Here is a 26,038-nt window from a genome sequence, read left to right on the forward strand (position 1 = left end):
CTGGGAAAAGACATAACCCAGGTATGTGTGCTTGTGTGTATATATATGTATATAAGGCTTCTGCAATGGCTCAGTGGTAGAAAATTCACCTGCAGTGCAGGAGACACAGGAAATGTGGGTTCGATCCCTGGGTCAGGAAGATCCCCTGGAGGAGGGCATGGCAATGCACTCCAGTATTCTTGCCTGGAGAATGCCATGAACAGAGGAGCTTGGTAGGCTACAGTCCGTAGGGTCGCAAAGAGTCAGACATGACTGAAGCGATGGAACACACACACACACACACACACACACACACACACACACATTTACCAATTGCCCAAGACATTTGTTAAAAATGTCATGAACATATTTGTAGAGTAAAATTGTTTTAAAAAACAGAGAGGGAGAGGGTGGGAGGGTATGAGAGAGAATGAGAGAAGCCAGCGTTTAGGTATCACATCCAGAAACACAGGAAGGTGCTATCTTATGAATGAGCCGTATTAACTCCATTCCTAAAATAGTTTTAGTGCACTGCATTTTTAGAAAAAGGGAAATACCCCAGGTCCAATGGAAAGGTTCCTGTAACACCGTCAGCAGTTCATGGGGCTGTCCTCCTGTGACCACCCCTCTGTGACCCCGGGTTGAGAACATCGAGGCCCCTGTGCTGTGGGTGATGGCTGCCCATCCGCCATCACTGGTGAACTGACCCAGGTGTATTTCACACAGCGTATCCCATGCATGTTGTGGTGCGAGGCGCCTGGGCTGGACTCACAGGTTTGGTTTGTGCCTCCCTGGAAAGGGCGGGTGGCCAAGCCCTCTGGAGTCAGAGCTGAGGTACCAGATTCGGCCAGAGCCAACCCCTTGCAAAGTGGAAAACTGAGACCATGGAAAACCCTCTCTTAAGAATGATTCTTGAGTTCAGCATTGGACCTTGTCAGATATTGTTGAAGTCCTCTAGTGAAGATACATAAGGGAATTCCCTGGTGGTCCAGTGGGTAGGACTCTGTGCTTCCGCTGGGGGGAGGGAAGGGTCATCCCTGGTCAGGGAGCTAAGATCTTGCATGCTACAGGGTCCCCCCAAACAAATAAATCCAGGTTGACACGATGTCAGGGCCGAGGCGAGCGAGCGGGCACCTCAGTGTCCTTCCCCTCCCCAACCGTCGCCCCGCCGCCTACATACCGAGGAAACCAGAATTGAAAGAGACATGTGTACCCCAGTGTCCATCGCAGCACTGTTTATAATAGCCAGGACATGGAAGCAACTTAGATGTCCATCAGCAGGTGAATGGATAAGAAAACTGTGGTACATATACACAATGGAGTATCACTCAGCCATTAAAAAGAATACATTTGAATCAGTTCTAATGAGGTGGATGAGACTGGAGCCTATTATACAGAGTGAAGTAAGCTAGAAAGAAAAACACCAATACAGTATACTAACACATATATATGGAATTTAGAAAGATGGTAACGATAACCCTGTATGCGAGACAGCAAAAGAGACACAGATGTAGAGAACAGTCTTTTGGATTCTGTGGGGGGGGGGGGATGATTTGGGAGAATGGCATTGAAACACATATAGTATTATATATGAAACAAGTCGCCAGTCCAGGTTTGATGCAGGATACAGGAAGCTTGGGGCTGGTGCACTGGGATGACCCAGAGTGATGGTATGGGGAGGGAGGTGGGAGGGGGGTTCAGGATGGGGAACACGTGTACACCCGTGGAGGATTCATGTTGATGTATGGCAAAACCAATACAATATTGTTAAGTAATTAGCCTCTAATTAAATAAATAAATTTAAATTAAAAAAAAAAATCCAAAAAAGATAGAGCTGCAGCAAGCAGTTGTGAACTGCTGGGAGTCCCGAGGTTCCTTCCATCTTTTTGTTGCTGTTGTTACAGTTTTTTTAAAAGAATTTCCATGGGAGGATAATTACCTAACAGTATTGTGATGGTTTTTGTCATACATCAACATGAATTGGCTATAGGCATACATGTCTCCCCTCCCTTCTGAACCAACTCTCCCCCACCCTATTCCTCCAGGTCATCACAGAACCCGGGCTTTGGGTGCCCTGAGTCATACATCAAACTCCCACTGACGATCTGTTTTACATATGGTAATATTTCATGGGCTCCAAAATCACTGCAGATGGTGACTGCAGCCATGAAATAAAAAGACACTTACTTCTTGGAAGAAAAGTTATGAGCAACCTGCTGCTGCTGCTGCTGCTAAGTCGCTTCAGTCGTGTCCGACTCTGTGCGACCCCAGAGATGGCAGCCCACCAGGTTCCCCCATCCCTGGTATTCTCCAGGCAAGAACACTGGAGTGGGTTGCATTTCCTTCTCCAATGCATGAAAGTGAAAAGTGAAAGTGAAGTCGCTCAGTTATGTCCGACTCTTCACAATGCCATGGACTACAGCCTACCAGGCTCCTCTGTCCATGGGATTCTCCAGGCAAGAGCACTGGAGTGGGTTGCCATTGCCTTCTATGAGCAACCTAGACAGCATATTAAAAAGCAGAGACATTACTTTGCCAACAAAGATCCGTTTAGTCAAAGCTATGGTTTTTCCAGTAGTCATGTATGGATGTGAGAGTTGGACTATAAAGAAAGCTGAGTGCTGAAGAACTGATGCTTTTGAACTGTGATGTTGGAGAAGACTCTGGAGAGTCCCTTGAACTGCAAGGAGATCCAACCAGTCCATCCTAAAGGAAATCAGTCCTGAAAGTTCATTGGAAGGACTGATGTTGAAGCTGAAACTCCAATACTTTGGCCACCTGATGCAAAGAGCTGACTCATTTGAAAAGACCCTGATGCTGGGAAAGATTGAGGGCAGGAGGAGAAGGGGACAACAGAGGATGAGATGGTTGGATGTCTTCACCGACTCAATAGACATGAATTTGAATAAAGTCTGGGAGTTGGTGATGGACAGGGAGGCCTGGCATGCTGCGGTCCATGGGGTCGCAAAGAGTCAGACATGACTGAGCGACTGAACTGAACTGAATATTTCATGAGGTACAGAGATCTAGCGGGTATTGGATGGGTCCCACCCGGTTGGGCAGGTATGGGAAGGAGCAGGGCTGACCTGTTGCTGGGATCTGACTATGGGCAGAGGAAGAGGGGAGATGGGAGGGAGACATAGGAAGAGACACACAGAAAGAGAAAGAGAGAGGCTGAGTTATTCTGAAGCCATGATACGGTTCTTGATTTATACGGGCGGGAGGTCTGACTTCCTGGGTGATCCTGTGACAGGTTATGGTGCTTCAAAAATGACTCCTGTCCCCACCTGTAGAAAAGGCTGACTTTTTTGGACACACACGCACATACACACACACACACAAAGAAGAAACCAAGACCATATCAAATTTTGTTTTTATTGTTCCAGTCAAAAAAAAGGAGGAACACCTCAATATGTAAACAGTTACCCTAACACAGCGAGTTAAAGATATATATTTTTTTATTCTAAAAAAATTTGGCATTGTAGTGATTTCTCAGTACATAACTTGTGCTTTCGCGCGCCGCATGCTTTCGCCTTGGTGTCCGTCGCAGATGTACTTGGAGTTGAGTTACAAAAGGACTGAGAGGTGGTCAGGAGCCAAACCACTGCTTGTGCCCTACCTGGCTTTCCTTCCCAAAAACTGTGGCGGAAAGGTTGGCGATATTGACTTCAGGAGCTGATCTAGTTACTTATCAGGAGCAAGAGTCAGAAGACTTGTAGGATTTTGGAAAAATGCATTTTCTTTTTTTTTTTTTCTTTTTTTTTTTTCCGGTTCATCACTAAAGGATCATTGGTTTTGCTCAAGGAAAACTTCATTTTTTGCATTGTATTTTTAGTATCTATAAATCTCTCTTGTAATTACCCCTGTTTCATGATTTTGCTGGACATGTAGATTACTACTAAATGCTATTGAAATTCTACCAATGATTTATTGTTTTCCACAGATTCACTGAATCATTTCAACTCGCTTGACAGTGTGGTCAAGGACATTTTGCTTTTTTTTTTTTTTTTTCCCCAGTAAAAGTCATTCTTTAAAAAAAAAAACTCAATCCTAAAGCCTTCAGAGCCTTTTATGCACAATAGTGGATTTACTAATAAATGCTACTGTGCTATTTTTTCTGTGATCTGTGTTCCTTAACCTGGAATCCTAAGTCTTCTACAATTTAGCACCAGTTTTCAAAATGCATATTTTATCAAATCCTACAATAAGTTCTCTCTCTGCATCTAGGCTGACCTGGCTCCCATCTCCCAGTCTTGCTTTGTGTTTGCCTAGCTTTGGACCCTCTCTCATGCTGACTCCTCAAACTGCAAGGAAAGCCCTCCCTCCTGGATCTCTATATTCCGAATCCCATTTAGTCTCGAGAAATATCAGGATGAATGTCCCGTCCCTTCCTTTCCCAGGAAACCATTCCCGAGGACTTACATGGAAGCCGACCTGCTTTCTTTAAATTTCAGAACAGTTGGTATACCCTCTATAGTAGGTTGTCTTATTCTGAAAGCTAGAGTATGTTAATTTCCCTCTATGCCTTAATATCTTCATTTGTAAAGTGCGAGTCAATATTTGCTCACTGGGCTTCCGTGTGGCTTGATGCACTCAGCACGTGTTGTCACATGTTGAGAGCTGGTAGCCATGAGGTTGGTTGTAGGCTTATTGAGGGCAGAGAAAGTCACCATTTCTTAGAGTCTTCAGGGTAACTTGCCTGGGACATCACCCACTGCACTGCAACCGTTCATGGCCAATACTCAGTCCAGCACATGTAGATTTAGGACAATTAACTATGGGGCATCCACTTCCAGAATATTTTGAGTGGTGTTTTTTCTTTATCTCGTCAGTGACTTACATCCCTGAGAATGGAAATACAAGTGTATGCCTGCTCCCAGCATTGGTGAACTTCATGCACCTTGAAAATGAAACATTTTATTTCTCTGTAGGTGAGATTTATCAAAAACTCAAGTTTTAAAGACTTTCTGGGAACAGAATTGAATCTCTGTTTAGAAAACAGCATTTTCTAGGAACAGAAATAGAAATGCTGTACCTGGAACACCAACGTGCACCCTGGTGACATCTTACCTTGATGACTTGGTCCCAGGAGCCCCTGCGCTTTGTTTTATACATTAGTTCCTGACAGTTCTATGTGGTGGTAGGACTGAGAACTTCCGGGTCCATAGAAACATGGATGTCAACAAACATGCAACGCTCAAACCAGATTAAGACTTCTCCTCAATCTCACAGGTTCAGATTAAAAAGATTATTAAAGTTTAGGCACTGCTGAGGACTTTTGATCTATTGACTTTTCCAGAATAGTTTTCTATCTTATGAAATGGCTCACAGAACCACCTGACATTTTATAGGGCCATAGTAATGTTTTTGGCCTTATTATTGTGCTATTTTGTTAGAAAAGGCAAATATCATGAATTATCTTTCAAATAAGAGAGGAAGAGGGTGATATGGTTGAAATAAAGCAGTTGAATGAAAATGTTATTATGGTTTAAGCTTTTTGCCCCCTTAATTATGTTCTGTGTTGTTTAGTATTAATTTTTTTTTTTTTTTTGGCTAGCCTGGGGTCCTGGATGCATGCTTCAGGGAAGGTAGAGCAGCATTCAGGTTAAAAGTAAGTTGTCAATAACCTGCTGGGGCTGCTCGAGCTGTTCATGAATGAACATGCAAGATGTGGGCATGCACTTATTTTCTATCGAAGACACTATATTTCTTTGGGGCATTTTTTTTTTTTTACTATAGAGAAGAGTATAGTGCTTATTTAGTAATACTGCAGACAGTCAGACACGACTGAGTGGCTGAACTGAACTGAACTGAACATTTGTCTAGAAGGCATCCAACTCACACTTATAGCTTGTCTATTTGCTACAGGAAGTAAAAGAGAGAAGAATGTAGTTGGTGAGGGTGTGCTGGTGACAACCACATGGATGGTAATGAAATTTCACTGCTACCTGCAAAGGAATCAGTGAAACTCTTAAAAGCATCTAAGACTTAAATCTAAATCATCTTGGGCTTAGTTAGTGTAAGGATGGAGTACACCAGATCTGATGGTGATGCAGACCAGAACTCAGAGTCACAGAAGCAAAAAGTGTGGGATTCAAAGGCTTGCTGAACAAGATGAGACTAAGAGCAGACACATTTCCTCCTCAATCTCAACTGAAACACTCACCAAGATAAACCACATTCTGGGCTGTAACACACACCTTAACAAACTTGAAAGAGTAGAAATCATGCAATGTCTGTTTTAGACCACAATGAAATTAAACTAGAAATCAATAACAGAAAGATAGGTGGAAAATCTCAACATACTTAGAAATGCAACAACATAATCTAAATAACATACAGGTAAATAGGAATCTCAAGAGAGTTAAAACATATTTTGGACCAAATGAAAATGGAATTACAACTTATCAAAACTTGTGTGATGCCTTCTAAGAAGTGCTTAGAGGAATTGAGAAGGAATAAATAAATTTCTCTTTTCAGAAGACATAGTTTTCTATATAGAAAATCTGAAAGAATCAACCAAAAAATTTTTTTGCAACTAATAAGCCATTATAGCAAGGTTGCAGGATACAGGGTTAATATACAAAACCTATATGCCAGCAATGAACAAGCAGAATTTGAAATAAATAGCACACCATTGTTTACATGAAGACTCTCCCAAATAAAACACTTAGGTTTAAATCTAACAAAATACACATGAGGAAAACTACAAAACTCTGATGAAAGATATAAAGATGAAAGAAATAAATGGAGAGAGAGTGCATGTTTATGAATAGAAAGAGTCAATATCGTCAAGATGTCAGTTCTCCCTAAAGTGAACGATAGATTCAATGCAATTCTAGTCAAAATCCCAGCAAGTTGTTTTGTGGAAATTGACAGACCGATTCTGCAGTTTGTACAGAGAAACAAAAGATCCAGAGTAGCCAACCTAATATTAAAGGAGAAAAATGAAGTTGGAGGACTGACACTACCCCGTCTCAAGGCTTATTATAAAGCTACAGTAATTAAGACAGTGTGGCATTGGTGAAAGAACAGACAACTAGATCAGTGGAACAGACTAGAGAGCCCAGAAATAGACCCACATAAATACAGTCAACTCATCTTTGACAAAGGAGTGAAGGCAATACAGTGGAACGGAGACAATTATTTCAATAAATGGTGCTGGAATAAAACTGTACATTCATATTTCAAAAAAAAAATGCATCTAAACACAGGCCTTACATGTTTCACAAAATTAACTCAAAATGGATCATAGATTTAGATATAAAATACAAAACTATAAAACTTCTACCAGAGAACATATGAGAAAACTTACATGACTTTGGGTATGGCAATGACTTTTAAAATACAACACCAAAGGCATATTTGATGAAGGAAAAATTGATAAGCTGGTCTTCATTAAAATTAAAAATTTCTGCTCTGCAAAAACACTGTCAACAGAGTAAGAAGACAAATCACAGACTGGGAGAAAATATTTGCAAAAGACCCATTTGATAAAGCACTATTATCCAAAATATACAAAGAACTCTTAAAACTCAAAAATAAGAAAGTAATCTGATTAAAAAATGGGCAAAGAGATTAAACAGACACATTTATGGTCTACTAATCTATGACAGCCCACTCCAGTGTTCTTGCCTAGAGAATCCTGTGGACAGAGGAGCCTGGAGGGCTGCTGTCCATAGGGTCGCAGAGTCAGACATGACTGCAGCAACTTAGCATGCATGCACGCATTGGAGAAGGCAATGGCAACCCACTCCAGTATTCTTGCCTGGAGAATCCCAGGGACAGCGGGGCCTGGTGGGCTGCCGGCTATGGGGTCGCACAGAGTTGGACACGACTGAAGCGACTTAGCAGCAGCAGCAGCATGACAAAGGAGGCAAGAATATACAAGGGCAAAAAGAGTTTCTTCAATAAGAGGTGCTGGGAAAATTGGACACCTACACGTAAAAGAATAAAATTAGAATGCTCTCTAACACCATACACAAAAATAAACTCGAAATGGATTAAAAACCTAAATGTGAGTCTGGATAATTTAAAACTCTTAGAGGAAAACGTAGGCAGAATACTCTTTGAGATAAACTGAAGCAAGATCTTTTGATCCGCCTCCTAGAGTAATGGAAATAAAAACAGAAATAAACAAATGGGACTCAATTAAACCGAAAAGCTTTTGCACAGCAAAGGAAACCGTAAGCAAAGTGAAAAGACAGCCCACAGAATGGGAGAAAATATTTGCCAATGAAGCGACTGACAAGGGATTAATCTCCAAAATATACAAATGGCTCATCTGGCTCAATAACAAAGAATCAAACAACTCAATAAAAATAAGCAGAAAATCTAAATAGACATTTCCCCAAAGAAGGCATGCAGATGGTCAAAAAGCACATGTGAAAATGTTCAACATCACTAATTGTCAGAGACATGCGAATCAACACAATACTGGTCAGAATGGCCATCATCAAAAAAAATCTACAAACAGGAAATGCTGGAGAGGGTGTGGAGAAAAGGGAACCCTTTGGCACTCTTGAAAATGTAAATTGATACCACCCTTTTGGAGAACAGTATGGAGGTTCCTTAAAAAACTAAAAATAGAGTTGCCATATGATCCAGTGATCCTACTCTTGGGCATACAACCAGAGAAAACTGTAATTTGAAAAGATACACTCACCTCGGTGTTTGTTAGAACACTATTTACAACAACCAAGACATGGAAGCCACTTAAATGTCCACTGACAGGAATGGATAAAGAAGATGTGATACATATATACAATGGAATATTTCTCAGCCATAAAAAGAATGAAATAATGCCATTTTCAGCAACATGGATGAACCCAGAGACTGGTACCCTGACTGAAGTAAGTCAGAGAAAAGCAAATATCATATAATAATGCTTATATATGTGGAATCTAAAAGACTGGTACAGACGAACTTATTTACAAAACAGAAATAGAGCAAAAACCCATCTTATGGTTACCCAGGGGAGGGACAAATGGATAAATTGGGACATTGAGATTGGCGTATATATGTTACTGTGTTCAAAATAGTGGCTCAGTCAGTAAAGTCAGTTCTCCTCACTCAGGCAGTCAGGAGACTACTTGCAATACTGGAGGCCTGGGTTCGATTCCTGGGTCAGGAAGATCCCCTGGAGAAGGAAATGGCAACCCACTCTAGTATTCTGGCCTAGGAAATTCCATGGACAGAGGAGTCTGGCAGACTATAGTGCTTGGGTTCGCAGAGAGTCGAATATGACTGAGTGGTTAAACCACCACCACCATATACAAAATAGATTACTAAGGACCTACTGGATAGCGCAGGGAGCTCTGCTCAATACTCTGTAATGACCTACATGGGAAAGGATCTAAGAAAAGTGGGTCTATGTATACGTATGATTGATTCACTTTGCCATGCAACAGAAACTAACCCAGCATCGTAAACCAACTATATTCCAATAAAAGCTTTTAAAAAGTGGGCAATTACCTGAACAGACACCTCATCAAAGAAGAAGTACAGTGGCAAATAAACATACAAAAAGATGCTCCATATCATATATCATCAGGGAAACGCAAATGGGAACAATGAGATATCAGTGTGTCCCTGTTAAAATGGCCAACATCCAAAACGCTGACAATTCCAAATGCTGGCAAGAATGTGGAGCAAGAGGAATTATCGTTTGTGGTCGGTGGGAATGCAAAGTGGTCCAGCTACTTTCGAAGACAGCTTGGCAGTTACTTCCAACACTAAACATAGCTTTATCATATGATCCAGCGTTCATGTTCCTTGGTATTTAACCAAATGGAAAAAAAAACCCCAAACCAATGTCCACATAAAAAACCTGCACACAGATATTTATAGCAGCTTTATTCATCATTGTCAAAACTTGGAAGCCATGAAGACGTCCTTCGGGATGTAAATAGGTAAATAAATTGTAGTACATCGGGACAATGTGGAATTATTCAGCCCTAAAAAGAAATGAGCTACCAAGCCATGAAAACATGTGGAGGAATTTAAATGTGTATTAGTAAATGAAAGAAGCTAATCTGTAGAGCCTATGTACTGTATGATTCCAGCTATTTGTCATTGTGGAAAAGGCAAAACTGAGGAGACAGTAAAAAGACTAGTGGTTACCACGGTTTAGAAGGAAGGAGAAATTAAAAGGCAGACCACAGGTTTTTAGGGCAGTGGAGCTATTCTGTATGATGCTACCATGGTGGATACAGTTCATTATATGCCACACATTTCTGAAAACTCAAACGGTGTTCAACGCCAAGAGCATACAACGCCAAGAGTGAACCTTAATGTAGACTACTGGACTTTTGGGCATGATGATAAATCAATATAGGCTCATCAATTGTAACAAATGTAACCACTCTGCTGGGAGATGTTGATAATGGGGGAGGTTGTATACTGTGGGGACAGGGATATACAGGAAGTCTCTGTATTTTTCCCTCAGTTTTGCTGTGGACCTAAAGTTACTCTAAGTAAGACAATAAAGTTTGTTGATTTGGAAAAAAGGTGAGAAAACAGTTTCAGAGCAGTTCATTGATTTAGTCAAGACCATCTGGCCCTTCCGGGGATGGAACCGGGGCCAGAATCCTACTCTTCCTCGAACTGAATCCAGGTTTCCTATGTACTAGTGAAATAAAAGGCTGCTTCCTGACCCACTGCCTGTGAGTTCAGGGCAACGTATGGTATATTTAAGGAAGAATACCACAGTGGTGGTGAGAGGGGCAGGGGAGAAGTGGTTGTGATTCTGATGGCTTTGGATTTCTGGAAATTCACTTATGTGGACCAGCTCATAACTGATTGGGAAGGATGTGTGTGTGTGTGTTTAAGTGCTTGTATATTTGTGTATATGTACGTATGTATGCGGGGAAGGGGGTGTTGCATTTGTCAGCTGATGTGTTAGTTATGAAAGACTGAAAACTCCCACTACATTGTGTAATGTTTAGCACAATCTTTTTTCTTTTAGAAAAGGAAAAAAAAAATAATCACATGAGGATACAAACAGGAAGCACAGAAGAGGCCACACATCTTGCCGGTACCTGTTGTAATCATGTTAGAAAGTAAGATGGAAGTCAAACTGCTCAGGTCGTGATAAATTCTCACTTTTCCCCTAGCACCCCATTTGAATGTGGCCAGATGACCAAGTGAAGTACAGACTCTGGGATCTGGTCTGGTCTGACTTGCAGAGTGTGGGCATGACTTAGAGATTTGAACATTAAGACCTTCCCTCTAAAAGCAAGTTCTCATCTTGAGCATCACTGCCTCCAAAGTTTCCCTGAGGTCAGTGTCCAGTGAGATTGCTACAGAGATGTTTCTGGTTAGCATAGTTTATTCCAGTTGGAGTCACCAAGCCTGACTGAACTGAACTCTAAAATCTTCAGAGCTAAATTCCACTTCACCTTTCATGCCGATGTAAAGGAGTTTTGGAGGAGACGCTTGAGAGTCCCTTGGATTGCAAGGAGATCCCACCAGTCCATCCTAAAGGAAATCAGTCCTGAATGTTCATTGGAAGGACTGATGTGGAAGCTGAAATTCCAGCACTTTGGCCCCCTGATGCAAAGAATTGACTCATTTGAAAAGACCCTGATGCTGGGAAAGATTGAAGGCAGGAGGAGAAGGGGATGACAGAGGATGAGATGGTTGGATGGCATCACCGATTCAGTGGACATGAGTTTGAGTAAAGTCTGGGCGTTGGTGATGGACAGGGAGGCCTGGAGTGCTGCGGTCCATGGGGGTTGCAAAGAGTCAGACATGACTGAGCGACTGAACTGAACTGAAAGGAGTTTTTCTCAGGTTCAAAGCCACATGGACAATGGCAAGTTCAAGGAGAAATGATGTTGAGAGGACTTTGCATCCTGGGGGCAAAAATGAACCCTTCCGATTGGAAATTAGGTTTTCTAAAAAAATTTGTTAGTAAAATTTAAAAATCTCTTTTGTTTGTCCTTGAGTTTATTATTGAAGCACTATTTGACTATTTGTTTTGGACCAAACTTTTATCTTTTATGTAGAGATTAATAAGATGGAGGCTCTTTGGACATATATCAGAAAATGTGAATTTAGTTTTGGTTTTGGGAGCTTTTTAAAGGCAAATGTGATTCGACTGCAAGAGTGTGCACATGGGGATGATGGCTTGAAGAATAGGTTTTTAAGGAGCCGTTTGGCCTCCTAAGTGTGTGCCATCCTAGGAATGTGAGATAGGAATACCTCACACCTGGCATGCTGAATAAATACCCATTTGCCTGGGCACTGCCCCTTGTATCTTCAGTTCCCCCAAGGCTATCTCCAGGTGGAGCACTCCTGGGAGCCTCAGCTCTCTGGGGCCTCTGCCACTTCTCATCAAAGACTCCGTGGAGCGGTCCATGCTGGTAGGCTGTGGTTGCCATGGCAGCAGCCATGCATGATCTGGGTAACCAGGCACCACACAGGGGCTAGGTTTTTCCCCAGGGCACAGTCTGTGCAGATGGTGGCAGAGGAAAGACCACTGTTCACAGGCAGGTGTCTGAGTCACTATTTCAGAAACCTGCATGCGTGTGAGAGCTCACCATCGTTCCTGCATGGCTCTCATTTTAGGTAAAGAATCATCAGGTTGAATAAAGATATTTGTAACTATCTTTGGCAAGCTGGCCAGCCTAGTCACAAGGACAAGAAAATTGCCCTGGAAAAGTCCAGCTTTCTCTTGGGCACAAGACTTCACTGATGTTCCATTCAGTTATGGGCTGATGTCAAAATGCCCAGGCATCACACTTGAGCCCTCAATGTCTCACGTCTATGGGGTAAGAGCAAAATATTCTACATTTTGGTCTCAGGTAATCCGATCATGAATATATTACATGTTCAATTAAAACTGGTGGTAGACAATGAAGTAAGAGATAGGATTAACCCCAGTAATGGGCTTTCCACGTGGCACTAGCAGTAAAGAACCCGACTGCCAAAGCAGGAGATGTAAGTAAGAGACGTGGGTTCAATCCCTGGCTCAGGAAGATCCCCTGGAGGAGGGCATGGCAACCCACTCCACTATTCTTGCCTGGAGAACCCCACGGACAGTGGAGCCTGGTGGGCTACAGTCCGCGGGGTCGCAGAGTCGGACACGACGGAAGAGACTTAACAGGCTCACAATAGGTTCTCAGTTGCTGCTCAAGAATGGAATGAACACTCAGAGGAAGGTGCTGGTAAATCTGGCTTTTGGAGGTTGCTGAGGAAGGAAATTCAGAAAGAGGAGCTGGGTAGAGTGCTTGGATGACCATTTGCAGTGATGTGAAAGCTCTGTGGGCACCTGGGGGACAGCTTAAGTTGGGTCTCCAAGTGTGGCAATCCAGACATGTTCCTTGTAAATAAAAAGAAGATCCTTGACTTTTCTGTCACATTTGGTGGCTCTTCCAGAGGAAGGGAAAGAGATGCAAAATTTTTTGACCTGGCTGGCATTTTTTTTTTTTTTGGTTGTGGGGTGGATTTGAATACATCAAGACTCCTCACTTAAAAAGAGGGGACAGGTCAGATCATCTTGGGAGATGGCTAAAATTGCTGGATGAGCCAATCAAGTATGTACTCTAGGCCCTGGGATACCAAAACGTGACAATTTCCAGAGGCTGAAGAATTAGGTAAAAAGGAAAATAAAGCAGTGAGGTAATCACCATGGAAATGAGAACTCTCTGGGACTTTACGCTTTCTTTTTTATGTGTTGCTGCTGCTGCTAAGTCGCTTCAGTCGTGTCCGACTCTGTGCGACCCCATAGACAGCAGGCCACCAGGCTCCCCCGTCTCTGGGATTCTCCAGGCAAGAACACTGGAGTGGGTTGCCATTTCCTTCTCCAATGCACGAAAGTGAAAAGTGAAAGTGAGGTTGCTCAGTTGTGTCTGACTCCTAGCGACTCCATGGACTGCAGCCTACCAGGCTCCTTCGTCCATGGGATTTACCAGGCAAGAGTACTGGAGTGGTTGCCTACTGCTTAATTTTGAGTTACATATGTTAGGGGCATCCCTGTGCACAGGGGACTCAGAAGGTCTTATTTCAGTTCTTCTAGGTAGGGTTATCATCTCTGAGCCATGTGGGTGCTCTGTGGGGTCAAGAGTGCTAGCCAAGTCAAGCTCAAAAGATGCAGTGTTCCCAGCAGACGCTTCTGGGGGAGTTGTCATCAGTTAGATGGGCAGAAACCAGGACTGGAGGGAAGGATTCACCCACGGAGGTGGTGAATATGACTAAGGCTTCTGCACTACCCAAGGCTGAGCCAAGGGGCAAGGGAAGGTGTGGTTCATATGTGTCCCCCAAGTCAGCCAGGCTGAGGGATGATGCCAGAAGGATACTTGCTATGACGGAATCTGTGAACAGTATTCCAACTCTCTCTCTAAGCTGCCAGGTTAAACACCCAGAGGTTCCAAACTCACAGCTGTTGGGAACCCAGATCTCTGCCCTCCAGCTGATCCAGTTCTGCTAGCTGTGTTTAGCTGTGATAGACCCAGCATTGATGTACTCTATAAGGCATTCAGTTTGGACTGGGGTTTTAGTAACCCAAGGTTCCATCTTAGGCTCCTGGGATGTCTTGTTCCTCTGGTTGGATATTTTATGTTTTGTATTAGAACTTTAGGTATGATGATGCATTAGGTGCTTATTTTACTAGTGCCTGTTGGTAGCAGATATTTACACTGCCTGAGAGAAACAGCCCTTCATGTTCTTATAAAGATTGACTGGTTGATATCACAGCATTGACAATTGGTGTTAATACAGGGGGTGGGTAGCCTTAATCTTGAAATGGTTGATTACACTTTTTGAGCAGAAACAATTTAGTTCTCTGAAATCAAGCTCTGTTGCCTATGTGGTCACAATTCTCTAACTGACCACAGAGCACGTTAAAATGGATGTCTAGGGGTGTGGTGTCTAAGAATAATTTTTAAGTACCCTTTTCACTGGTGATAAATCTCAATCACTTAGTCATGTTGCTACTTCAGTGAACTATTCTTATGAGTGTTAAAGTATTTTTTCCTCCTTCCCCCATCCCTCTTCTATTTGAATTAGGTGGCTGCATGAAGCTTTCTTTCACCAAGGTAATGGGGCCAAGTAAAAGTTTGACTCCTTTTAACATTTATTTAAGTTTTATGGTGCTGAACTTTGAGATATTTTCTCTCCCCCTTAGTTATTATGCTGTTCCACACAGCTGCAAGATTGCGAGCTTTTTGCATGATTGCAGATCCCATCGCCTAGTTTCAAACACAGGACCAAATCCATCCCAGTTTCCATCATTTACCTGTCAGCAATGCAATATCACAATAATTTATTACAAAAATTTTTCTTTCCCACCTAACTTCCAGGAAAGCACTTGTAAGAGAACTTGATGTATTTTTTCAGTAGAACTAAATGGGTGAAAAACCTGACTTGGCTGACTTATGTCTGGCTTTGAAAATGTTCCCTTAGAATGCAAGTGAGTTCAGTCTGGTGATACTAAAGAGTGTCATTTAATATTGATTTATCTCAAAACCCCAATGTCTGAATTTCTTCGATCCAATATTTCTGTAGTTACCAGTCTTTATCTTGTACTTCAGATTCAGAAAGCAGCAAACAACACACCAATTCTTTTACTACCCCTCTGTTTCTCCCTGAGCATTTTTCCAAAGGACCTGTTGGTTTTTATTCGCATGTTAACCTTTTAGCTGAGTAACTAGAGGGAGCCAGAACATGTGCAACTAAACAGGAATGGTGGCTCAGGGTTCTTATCATATTGATCAACTGTGGGCTAGAAGAACCTGGCAGGGAAAGATGCAGAGACAGCTCAGTAGTCTAGGTAGTTCTGTTCCAAGAAGGCATGAGAGGGAAGGCAGGTAGGGAGGAGAATTTGTTTGGACATGTGGCAACCACTGCAAATCCAGGCCATCCCACTCCACAGAGACTTGGGGCCCAGCCATCTCCGTATTTAAACCTCTGTGAATGTCAGTGAAGCAATAGCTCAGTGAAGGAATAGCTGGGAATTCTGATAAAAAAAATCACTCATTAGTTTTAATTTTTAATATAGTAGTTTTACCATATCACTTTCTGAAGTTACCACTGAATCTTGCCTCACTATTTACTCTATTTACCACCCTTGGGGAAATGGTTATAATAAGGAAACAGTTTTTCTTTGAGACTCAGCTCAAAGAAACAGACAACTGTGAAGCAGTTGTCTCTTATTAAAAAATAAGTTATTTTTCCTCAAATAAACCTATGCACAATACTGGAAATAGATTTATACTGGAAAAGATCATCATTATTCTAAGTTGCCCAGGAATCTTTTAATAGTACAGTACCATATGCAATAGTATTTAATGGTACTAATAGTATTTAACAGTACAGTACTGGGGTTGGCAAGCTTCTCCTGTAAAGGGTCGGATAGTAGATACTTCAGTCTTCTGGCTATGGGACCTCTGGCTAATTAACTCAACTCTGCTGTGTATTGTGAAAGGGGTCATAGCAGCACAGAAGCAAATGGGTGTGCCTGTGTTCCTACAAAACTTTCTTTATGGATACAGAAATTTGAATTTGATGTAATTTTTGCATGTCACTAAATATCCTTTGCTTTCTTTTATTTTGCACATGGATTTGAGACCAGGATCTGTAATTAACTGGACTTGCGGCCTCAAGGATATTACTCAGCTTGCCCAAACCCTAGTTTTCCATCCGTAAAGTGTAAATTATAATATTCAAGCTCTCATGGTAATTAGAATTAAATGAGATAATAATGAAAGTACGTTGAAAGCTCCAAAACACTACACAGTGTACGGTGTACTGCTGTTTTACTATTATCGTCCAGACTGCATTTTGTCAAAATCAAATAGTAGCCTGACCAAGTTTTGACTTCTAGATGACGCTACATCCAGAAGCTCTCTGAGGTGCATTTTACTCCATTTTGAATTAAAGGATGACATTTGCATAAATACAGGTTGGCCATAAAATCTAGAAACAAGATGTTATTAATTGACTCTATTGTAATGCAACATCAATGAAACATTTATTAGGTATCTACTGTCTATATTTTTTTACCTCATAGCCATCCACTGAAAAGAAATGATAGACAAAGCTCACCATCTGTGTAAACATTTAACTTTCAACTGCCCTTAGGACTCTTTTGAATCAGAGCATCACCCAAGTCACGGCAAGACTGAAAACTAGTCAGACTAGTTTGGCAAGCTCTTTTGGAAATGACTATATTTTATTTTATTTTTTATCTTGAATCACTTAGCTAACCAAAATCAAAAAATTTCACATTCTTTCGGTGAGTTCAAATAGTTTTTGAATGGAGCTTTTGTCCACTGGCACCCACATTCATAAACACTTTCTGAATATCCCAAAGATAGTGACTTAAACCTAAATACAAAAGCAAAGGGGGAGAAAAGTAAGAAAACTTAGGGAGAGAAAAACAGGAATGTTGCTTGGAAACTTCAAAACTTAGGCTTTTAAATAAAGTCATAAATAATTTTAAAATTATAGAGTATCATGAGAAATAGACATTTTAGAGCCTTCGTTTGGTTAAACCGGCAAGAGAAAATTGTGCTTTAGAAATAGGCTGAACTTTTTAGATACAGCGGCTGGAATTAATATTCAGGAACATAAGATACTAAACTAAATCGATGGAACTAGAACTGGAGAATGAGGGAAACAGCAAAAGAGAGGGTTGGATGGAAGAAGGGGGTGGGGAAAGAGACATTTCCTTCCCACGGACCTAGAGTGTCTATGTATTGGACCAAACCAGGCCAGAAGGCCATATTTTGAAGAGATTGAAAAGCAATGACCTGACCTTACAGGGATCGCAAGGGTGTTAATCCAAAAGAGTATAGCTTGCCCATGGGACATCCAGAAACATAAATGATTTTATTCGTTACATAAAGCTGACATAAACAGGTGATCTAGTCGGAAAGCATGTTGGGGTGGATGGCAACGAGAATCTGAGGGTCTCAGCAGCCCTTGGGGAGGTCATGCTTCCAGCTGAGTCTGTCTTTTCTCCAGATTGGGGTCAGCTGTGGCAAGTTGTAACCCTTTAGCCTAAAATTCTTATCTGGCTAATGATACAGCCATGCTTTTATGGGAAAGGGACTCAAATATGCCGCCAGACAGATCAAAATATCATGTTGAGAGTGATCCTCATTCATTATGAATATTGAAGGATTAAAATAGGCTTATTTATTTCAATAATGCTGGATTTCCTATGGAAATAAACAAGGGACTGAATGATTGGAGACTGGATATGGTGGAAGAGAATGGGTAGAAACTGTAGTCAGCTTTGCTGGACTGTCAATGAAAAACACCTTTCAATACTTGCTACTTAGAAAATTCAGTCTTAATGAGCTTCTTTCAGTTCCAAATCTTAACAGTTGACACAAAATACACTGTTAAACTGTGTTAGCAACAATTGTAGAAAAATAGACATGTTTGATAAGGACATTCTAATAAAAGGTTCTTCTGGAGCATCATCATTTAAAGATTCAGAGGCTCACATTACAAAAACGAGATTTGGTTCGTGTTCCATCTCCAACCACATTGACACCAAAGACAGCGAGAAAAGGGGAAGGCCTCACACATGGGTGTCCTGTCACAGACACAGAACTGACACTGTGTCTGCCCAAAGAGTTGCTAAGGCTCTTTGCTCAGTTGTGCGCACCGGGCCCCACCCCAACCAGACAAGTCTGTGTTTTGTCCTTCAAGCCTTAGTAAAGCATTTGGAAAGGCCCGCTGAGTCTCCAGGAGCTACGTCAGCAGATTTCTTGCAGCCCCAGCTGATCTTGCTTTGTGCTACCATGCCTTTCCCTGCAACTCCCGTGATGCTGCAGGGTTAGCGTCCCCAAGGCAAGAGTGCCCTTTCTAAGGCTACAGTGAGGTAAGGCCACAGTGCCTCCCTTCAGCCTGGCAAGAAACACACGGGGCTCCCTCCTCCTCAACTACAACCTCCTTTTTGGAGTGTGTGGAATGAAAAAAACTAACACATAGTCAATGCAAAAAGTGAAATGTTGGCAAAGAGGCAAGAGCTACGGCCAACAGTTTTGTTTTCCATATGATCAGAGCCAAGACATAATTGTCTTGATACAAGGTGTCAGAAGTGGGAGAAGAGAGACACCCTCCCTCCCCCGCCATGTCAAACTTAGGAGTTACTTTCCTTATCTCTGGGACATGCTTTTTAGTACACGAGGTCCCCAAACTACAGTGAAGGCCTGTGCTATCTGGTTAGGGAAGGTAAGGGCAACAGGGAGGGGCAGCTAGTTTGAGCTCTGCAACCTCCACGGTGCAAAGCCTCAAACTGAGCACAGCTGTAGGAGCTGAAAATGAACTTGGATCCAGTCAATGAATATCTGTGATGGATGGTTGTGTTAGGGAACACACAGGTTATAAGTGCAAAATTAATGCGAAAGATCTGTTTCAGTGCAAAATCTCCACCTGCCCTTGAGGTTTTGTCTAAGATTCTCTTCTTTCTCTTATTTTTTCATTTGAAATATTTTTCATTTTTGAAAATTAGATTTTCGGCACAAAATATTGTTCCTTCCTTCCCTCCTTCTCTCCTCTCTTCTTTCTTTCTTTTTTCATTTACCTTTGCAGATTAAAACGAATTACGACTGTCATGTTTGTGGTCATTTTCTTTGACTGGGAGACACTTTGAATTTATAGTCTCTAACCTGTGGCATACTCTAGAGCGATTCTTTATTAGACCATCACCAAGATTGTTGATCTAATCATTGAATACTGAGCTCTGGTAATGTCATCATCATCATCATCATAAATACCAATGCAAGGAATTCTGACGGCTAAGCCCCTAGGTACAGGAAGGGTGTCAGATGGAGTCAAGGTGTGTGAGAGCAGTGATTGTAATATATTTTGCCCACTGCATGCCATCGTGAATTTCGTGACTTTAGCCCCAAACCATCTTTTACGAACTTACCATGTCTCGTCTTTAAACTGTGATTATAGAGTGGAAACAGTGGGAGAGTCAGTGGTTTTGTAGAAGAAAAGGTTCTCAAATTACGGTCCTACAAAGGGTGAAACTCACTGGAAAAGCATCAACACATCATTGATGGGAATTCCCTGGTGGTCCCATGGTTAGGACTTGGCACTCCTCCCCCTGTCAGGGCCCCAGGTACAATCCCTGGTCAGGGAACAAAGATCTCACAAGCTTCGCAGAGTAGTCACCTCTATCCTTCCACCCCACCCCCCAAAAAATAGAAGGAAAAAAAAAAAACCACACACACACAAGAAATAAAAAAAATGCACATCATTGGTGGCATGCCAGAGCATGTTCTCCTCCTGAAATTCTGCCCCAAGCTAGTCAGTGAGGTTCTTGTAGTCTTAAAAAAGAGACCTCAGTTTTGTAAACATTTCACAGTATATCAGCATACTGGTGATGGGTTTTGCCATCTACTGGACCTCCAAACTTCCCCCAGACCTATGGCTTATTAGAGTCAACGAAAGGGAACAGTGAGGTACCCAAACGGCTGCCAGTCTGGGACACAGAACGAAGGCCATGCACTAACGGGCCAGCGGTCGATGGGATCAAAGAAATCCAGAAAACAGAGACATCAGAACAGAAATGCCTACTGTACTTTGGGGATCATTTTTTTTAAAATCTTATTTCTAAAGTTATATATCTAAACCTACATTGATTTTACATCTATGTACAGTATTTAGAAGTTGTGTTCTACAGTACTTTTGTACATGCTGGGTTTTATTACTAACTGCAAAAGAAAATAATTAAATAAGGCATATATATGTACAGTGCTTTGTCTTCACCTCACCTGGGTCCTATAACTGCAACGCCCACAGAGGGCAAGCACCTCGCCCCATGGATGAAATTTATTGAGATGTGTAAAACAGAGGGCTCAACTCCATGTCTCACTGCATGAATGAATAGGCACCAGAGACCTTCCTCGTCATATCCCAGGGAAACTCTTCGATGCACTCTTTTGAGTGATCTGCTATTTTACAACACATGCAGGGGAGTAGCGTAAATCTCTAGTCAGATGTGCCCTATCCCGGGAGGAGACCAGGCTGGGGCCACAAATGAGGGCATATATCACCTTAACCCAATCTGCAAGCTACCTCGTCAATCTGAATTAACTGAGAGGGCAGGTAGATATTTTACACCTTGAAGATTTGTTTCCTGGTAATGCCAAACTTAAATATAAGGAAAGAACAGAGTAAGAGACAGAAAAGAAAGAGAATGAGAGACAAGGGAAGGTTGCCGGGGGTGGGGCGTGGGGGTTGGAGAGGAGAAGGGGCGGCCCCGGGCCCGGGGACTAAACTTTGGATTCATTCTCTAGGTTTGCCACGTCACCATTCCTCTCTGTCTGCTCCTCAGGGTTCTTTTCCTCCTCCTCAGTCTCCAGTTCTGCGTGTTGGTTGAGTTTGCTGGAGACAGACCAGCTCAGGGGCAGCTCGGCCCTGCTGGCTAACTCGGCCAGCTCTTTGGCACTGAGAGATGGGGTGCTGGTCTCATAGGTCTCGTGGAAGCTGTTGTAGTCGACTTCGTAGAACCCATCCTCCAGCGTCAGGACAGGTGTGAATCGGTACCCCCAGAGGATCTCACTGGTGATGTAGGAGCTTCGAGCTTGGCACGTCATCCCTGCAGAGAGAGTAGAAGCATTAGTGTGTGTGTGTGTGAGTGTGTGTGTGTGTGTGTGTGTGTGTGTGTGTGTGCATGTGCAGGCTTCCCACTGACCAGGGGGCTCAGGGAGCTGGGCAGTACTGCTGCGTGTAGTGTTGAGACTGTGACCTGCATAGGCTGTTGTAACAGGGAGGAACAGATCTGACTCCATATTTTATCTGCTTCCTTTAACCTTTGCACTCTGTTGCTCTTGCTGCAACTTACGAATGTTGCCGATAGCCTGAAATATACAGGAGACCCCATTTTCAAACTTCTGATCTTTGAAGGCATAACATTGTCCTATTGGTATAGAGATAAAAAGTTGCAGAGCAGAGAATAACGTTTGTCTTGCTGGAGTTTACAGGAAGGTCATGACCTGAACTATGTGGACAGCTGCAAGAAGAAAGGATTCCCCCTCTGAGAAGTTTGATGTTTTCGAACTGTGGTGCTGGAGAAGACTCTTGAGAGCCCCTTGGTCTGCAAGAAGATCCAATCAGTCCACCCTAAAGGAAATCAGTCCTTAATATTCATTGGAAGGACAGACGCTGAAGCTGAAGCTCCAATACTTTGGCCACCTGATGCAAAGAGCCGATTCATTGGAAAAGACCCTGTTGCTGGGAAGGATTGAAGGCAGGAGGAGAAAGGGGTGACAGAGGATGAGATGGTTGGATGGCATTATCGGCTCAATGGACATGAGTCTGAGCAAACTCCAGGAGGTAGTGCAAGACAGGGAAGCTGGGGTTCCCTGCTGCAGTCCACGGGGTCCCAAGGAGTCAGACATAACTGAGCAACTGAGTTTAACTGAGGGTTAAAACCCTCCCCTTTTAATATAAAAGGAGCCTGAATCCTAAGTCAGGTACGATGGTTCTTTGGGACACTAATCCACCACCTTCTTGGTTTGCTGGCTTTCCAAACAAAGACAACTTCTCTCTCGATTTGCTGGCCTGTTGAGCAGTTCAAGCTTGGACTCGGTAACAGTGCCACAGCTAAGGAGGAGTGTTTCCTGTCACAGACGTCTAGTTGCTACTATATGCATGTGCTCTCCTGCAGAGTCCCAGGGAGCAAGGTGGGAGTTCTGGCCCTCAGCAGGCAGCGCTTGCCTGCGAGGTCACAGGACAGCATGTGTGCACACGCACACGGGTGCACACTCATGTGGCTGTGCCTTGTCCACGTTTTGCTCCAAATTCACCTGAGGTCATGACTGCGATCTGACATTGCTTTCAGAGGCTTTGCCTGGGTCCTGCTGGGATTTGAGTGCTCTAGCCACAGACTTAAAGAAAGTTGACATATGAACTACACTTACATGCCCTTAAGCTGGAGGCCTATGTCCCTGACACGTAGGCCATGACAGTGGTTCCCCAAATAAGGCTGGAAAGGAGACCCATCCGAGTTTGCGCTTTCCCTAGGACTAGTGGAGGTGTCTTTCGCTCATGCAATAACGTAACAAAGTCGCTCCCCACCTCACCCGCCCTTCCTGCTTATAGACAAGAAAACTTATTCTAATTTGCACAAAAATGCCATGTGAGCTACTGGCAGCCCAGGAGTCAGGAGTCACTTCCTTTTACATGTGAAAAGGCAGAACAAGGGAAATCCCACCTGTTACCTTAAGGAGAGAAAACCAGGCAACGGCTTGGGGTGAGATAGGGGAATGCCATTGGTGCATTTTTCTGCCCCCACGAGGTCAAAGAATTCTCTTATGAAACTTCTCAGGAACTGGGAGCATTCATTCAGCCATCCCTTCAGGTCTGATTTTCCCGTCAGCTCAGTAAGCTCAGTGCTAAAAGCCCATCCTGTTTTTAGGGGCCCATGAAAATGTTTATTTTCTTTTAAAATCAGAAGAAAATAAAGAGACTTCAGGTAGAAGAATATTAATATATTCATCTCTATATAAAGTATATTACATATTCAGTGGACATGAGTTTGAGCAAACTCCAGGAGACAGTGAAGGACAGGGAAGCCTGGCGAGCTGCAGTTTGTGGGGTCGCAAAGATTCGGACATGACTGAGGGACTGAACAACGAGCAACAACAGCATATTACATATTATGTGTGCATGCACGCTCAGTCACTTAAGCAGAGTCTGACTCTTTGTGATGCCATGGACTGCAGCCCACCAGGCTCCTCTGTCCCTGGGATTTCCCAGGCAAGAATACTGGAGTGGGTTGCCATGCCCTCCTCCAGGGGATCTTCCTGACCCAGGGAGCGAACCTGCATCTCTTGCATTGCAGGCAGATTCTTGACCACTGAGCCACGGGGGAAGCCCTCATTACATATCATATGAAGTAGGTTATATACATCATCCATATTATATCATGTAATTCTATAAAAATATAACTAAACATTTAAAAAATGGAATAAAGAGACCACAAAGCTGAAGCTCCGTAGGACTCATGATATTCCTACTGCCTCCTCGTGTTCATTCATCCAGGGGAGCAACCAGTCACTCATATACTGTCCATTAGGACAGTTAATAACATGTGTTAAGCAATTGCTTTATGCTGGATGCAGTTGGGGTGAGGAGAGTAGGACACAAATAGGTTTTACACAGAAGGGTTCAGATCTACAAAATATTCCCACCGCAGTGCATTGACTTCTCATGGCTAAAAGAAGAAAATGGCCCCAAAGATCGGGACTTAAGGAGGCAGGGACTAAAGGACTCACCTGCTGCAGCTGGCAGAGTCTGAGCCTGCACAGTCCTCATTTAGCCCTTTGCTCTTCCTCTGATCCTCCAAACTGAATGCTACCCTCCTTCAATGTTTTCCTGACTCGCCAATGATTTGGTCCCCTCACCCCATGCCTCTAAAACAAGTTTAAAAGGCTACTAGGCATTGCAAAGCAAAGAACAACAGCATCTTGTTTTGATTTTTCAAAGAATGTTTCTCTTTGGAGTTAGCAAGTCTTTAGATGTGTTTGGGAGTCTTGGGGGAAGGCAGGTGATGGCAGGGTTATAAGGGCTCAAAGTGAGGAGCAGACAGGAAGTCAAAAGGAAAGATGATAAAACAACTATACCTTTTTTTCCCATAAAAGAAGCATATGTTTATTTTAACATGAATAGAAAACAGAGGCAGGGACATAAAATAATATCCACCCAGATTTTCATTTCTGGTTATGTAAATAGCCAAATTTACATACAGACTGGTTCCAAATAGGAAAAGGAGTACATCAAGGCTGTATATTGTCACTCTGCTTATTTAATTTATATGCAGAGTACTTCATGAGAAATGCTGGGCTGGAGGAAGCACAAGCTGGAATCAAGATTGCCAGGAGAAATATCAATAACCTCAGATATGCAAATGACACCACTCTTATGGCAGAAAGTGAAGAAGAACTAAAGAGCCTCTTGATGAAAGTGAAAGAGGAGAGTAAAAAAAGTTGGCTTAAAGCTCAACATTCAGAAAACTAAGATCATGGCATCCAGTCCCATCACTTCATGGGAAATAGATGGGGAAACAGTGGAAACAGTGAGAGACTTCATTTTTTGGGGCTCCAAAATCACTGCAGATGGTGACTGCAGCCATGAAATTAAAAGATGCTTACTCCTTGGAAGGAAAGTTATGTCCAACCTAGATAGCATATTCAAAAGTGGAGATATTACTTTGCCAACAAAGGTCTGTCTAGTCAAGGCTATGGTTTTTCCAGTAGTCATGTATGGATGTGAGAGTTGAACTGCGAAGAAAGCTAAGCGCCAAAGAATTGATGCTTTTGAACTGTGGTGTTGGAGAAGACTCTTGAGAGTCCCTTGGGCTGCAAGGAGATCCAACCAGTCCATTCTAAAGGAGATCAGCCCTGGGTGTTCACTGGAAGGACTGATGTTGAAGCTGAAACTCCAATACTTTGGCCACCTGATGCGAAGAGCTGACTCATTTGAAAAGACCCTGATGCTGGGAAAGATTGAGGGCAGGAGGAGAAGGGGATGACAGAGGATGAGATGGTTGGATGGCATCAGTGACTCAGTGGACATGGGTTTGGTTGGACTCCGGGAGTTGGTGATGGACAGGAAAGCCTGGCGTGCTGCGATTCATGGGGTCGCAAAGAGTTGGACACGACTGAGCGACTGAACTGAACTGAAAATAGCCAAATGGAACTAGAAATTAAAAATACAATGATTAAAATTAAACTCTATATGTTAAATTTATATTAAAATCAATCGGTTTCACATCTGATTGGAATTGGCTGAAGAGAGAATCAGAAACTTGAGATACAGATGTGAAGAAACAAGGCAGGAAGCAGCCAAGAGGATGTCCTCGGCAGTGATGGGGAAGGGACTTCTGAAAACCCTCTCCTCCATGAACGTAACGAGAACATTGGGAGAAATTGACAAGACAAATTCTTCAAAACTCTGTAAATAAACTCCAGGAGTGTTTGTTCAAGAAAAATGGCGGAATCTCAGTAAGAACCCTGAGCTTGGCAAAGTTTCAATGTCCCCCTGCTCAGCTTATGTTAGCCTTAAAAAGCAATAGCTTGGGCTTCCCCTG

At 42.7% G+C, this 26,038-nt stretch overlaps 1 protein-coding gene across 1 annotated transcript in view; it reads right to left on the minus strand.

Annotated features, from left to right (window-relative positions):
* Positions 1-17,874: 17,874 nt before the first annotated feature.
* KCNJ6 (potassium inwardly rectifying channel subfamily J member 6) overlaps positions 17,875-26,038 on the minus strand; it is a 329,855-nt gene continuing 321,691 nt past the window's right edge. Inside the window, exon 4 of the mRNA XM_006049625.4 lies at positions 17,875-21,544. Within this exon, the coding sequence (XP_006049687.1) occupies positions 21,219-21,544 (326 nt within the window). The 3' untranslated portion in view covers positions 17,875-21,218. The remainder of the gene's footprint in view (positions 21,545-26,038) is intronic.

The sequence above is a fragment of the Bubalus bubalis genome, chromosome 1, assembly GCF_019923935.1.
Source record: "Bubalus bubalis isolate 160015118507 breed Murrah chromosome 1, NDDB_SH_1, whole genome shotgun sequence".
Taxonomy (NCBI): Eukaryota; Metazoa; Chordata; class Mammalia; order Artiodactyla; family Bovidae; genus Bubalus; species Bubalus bubalis.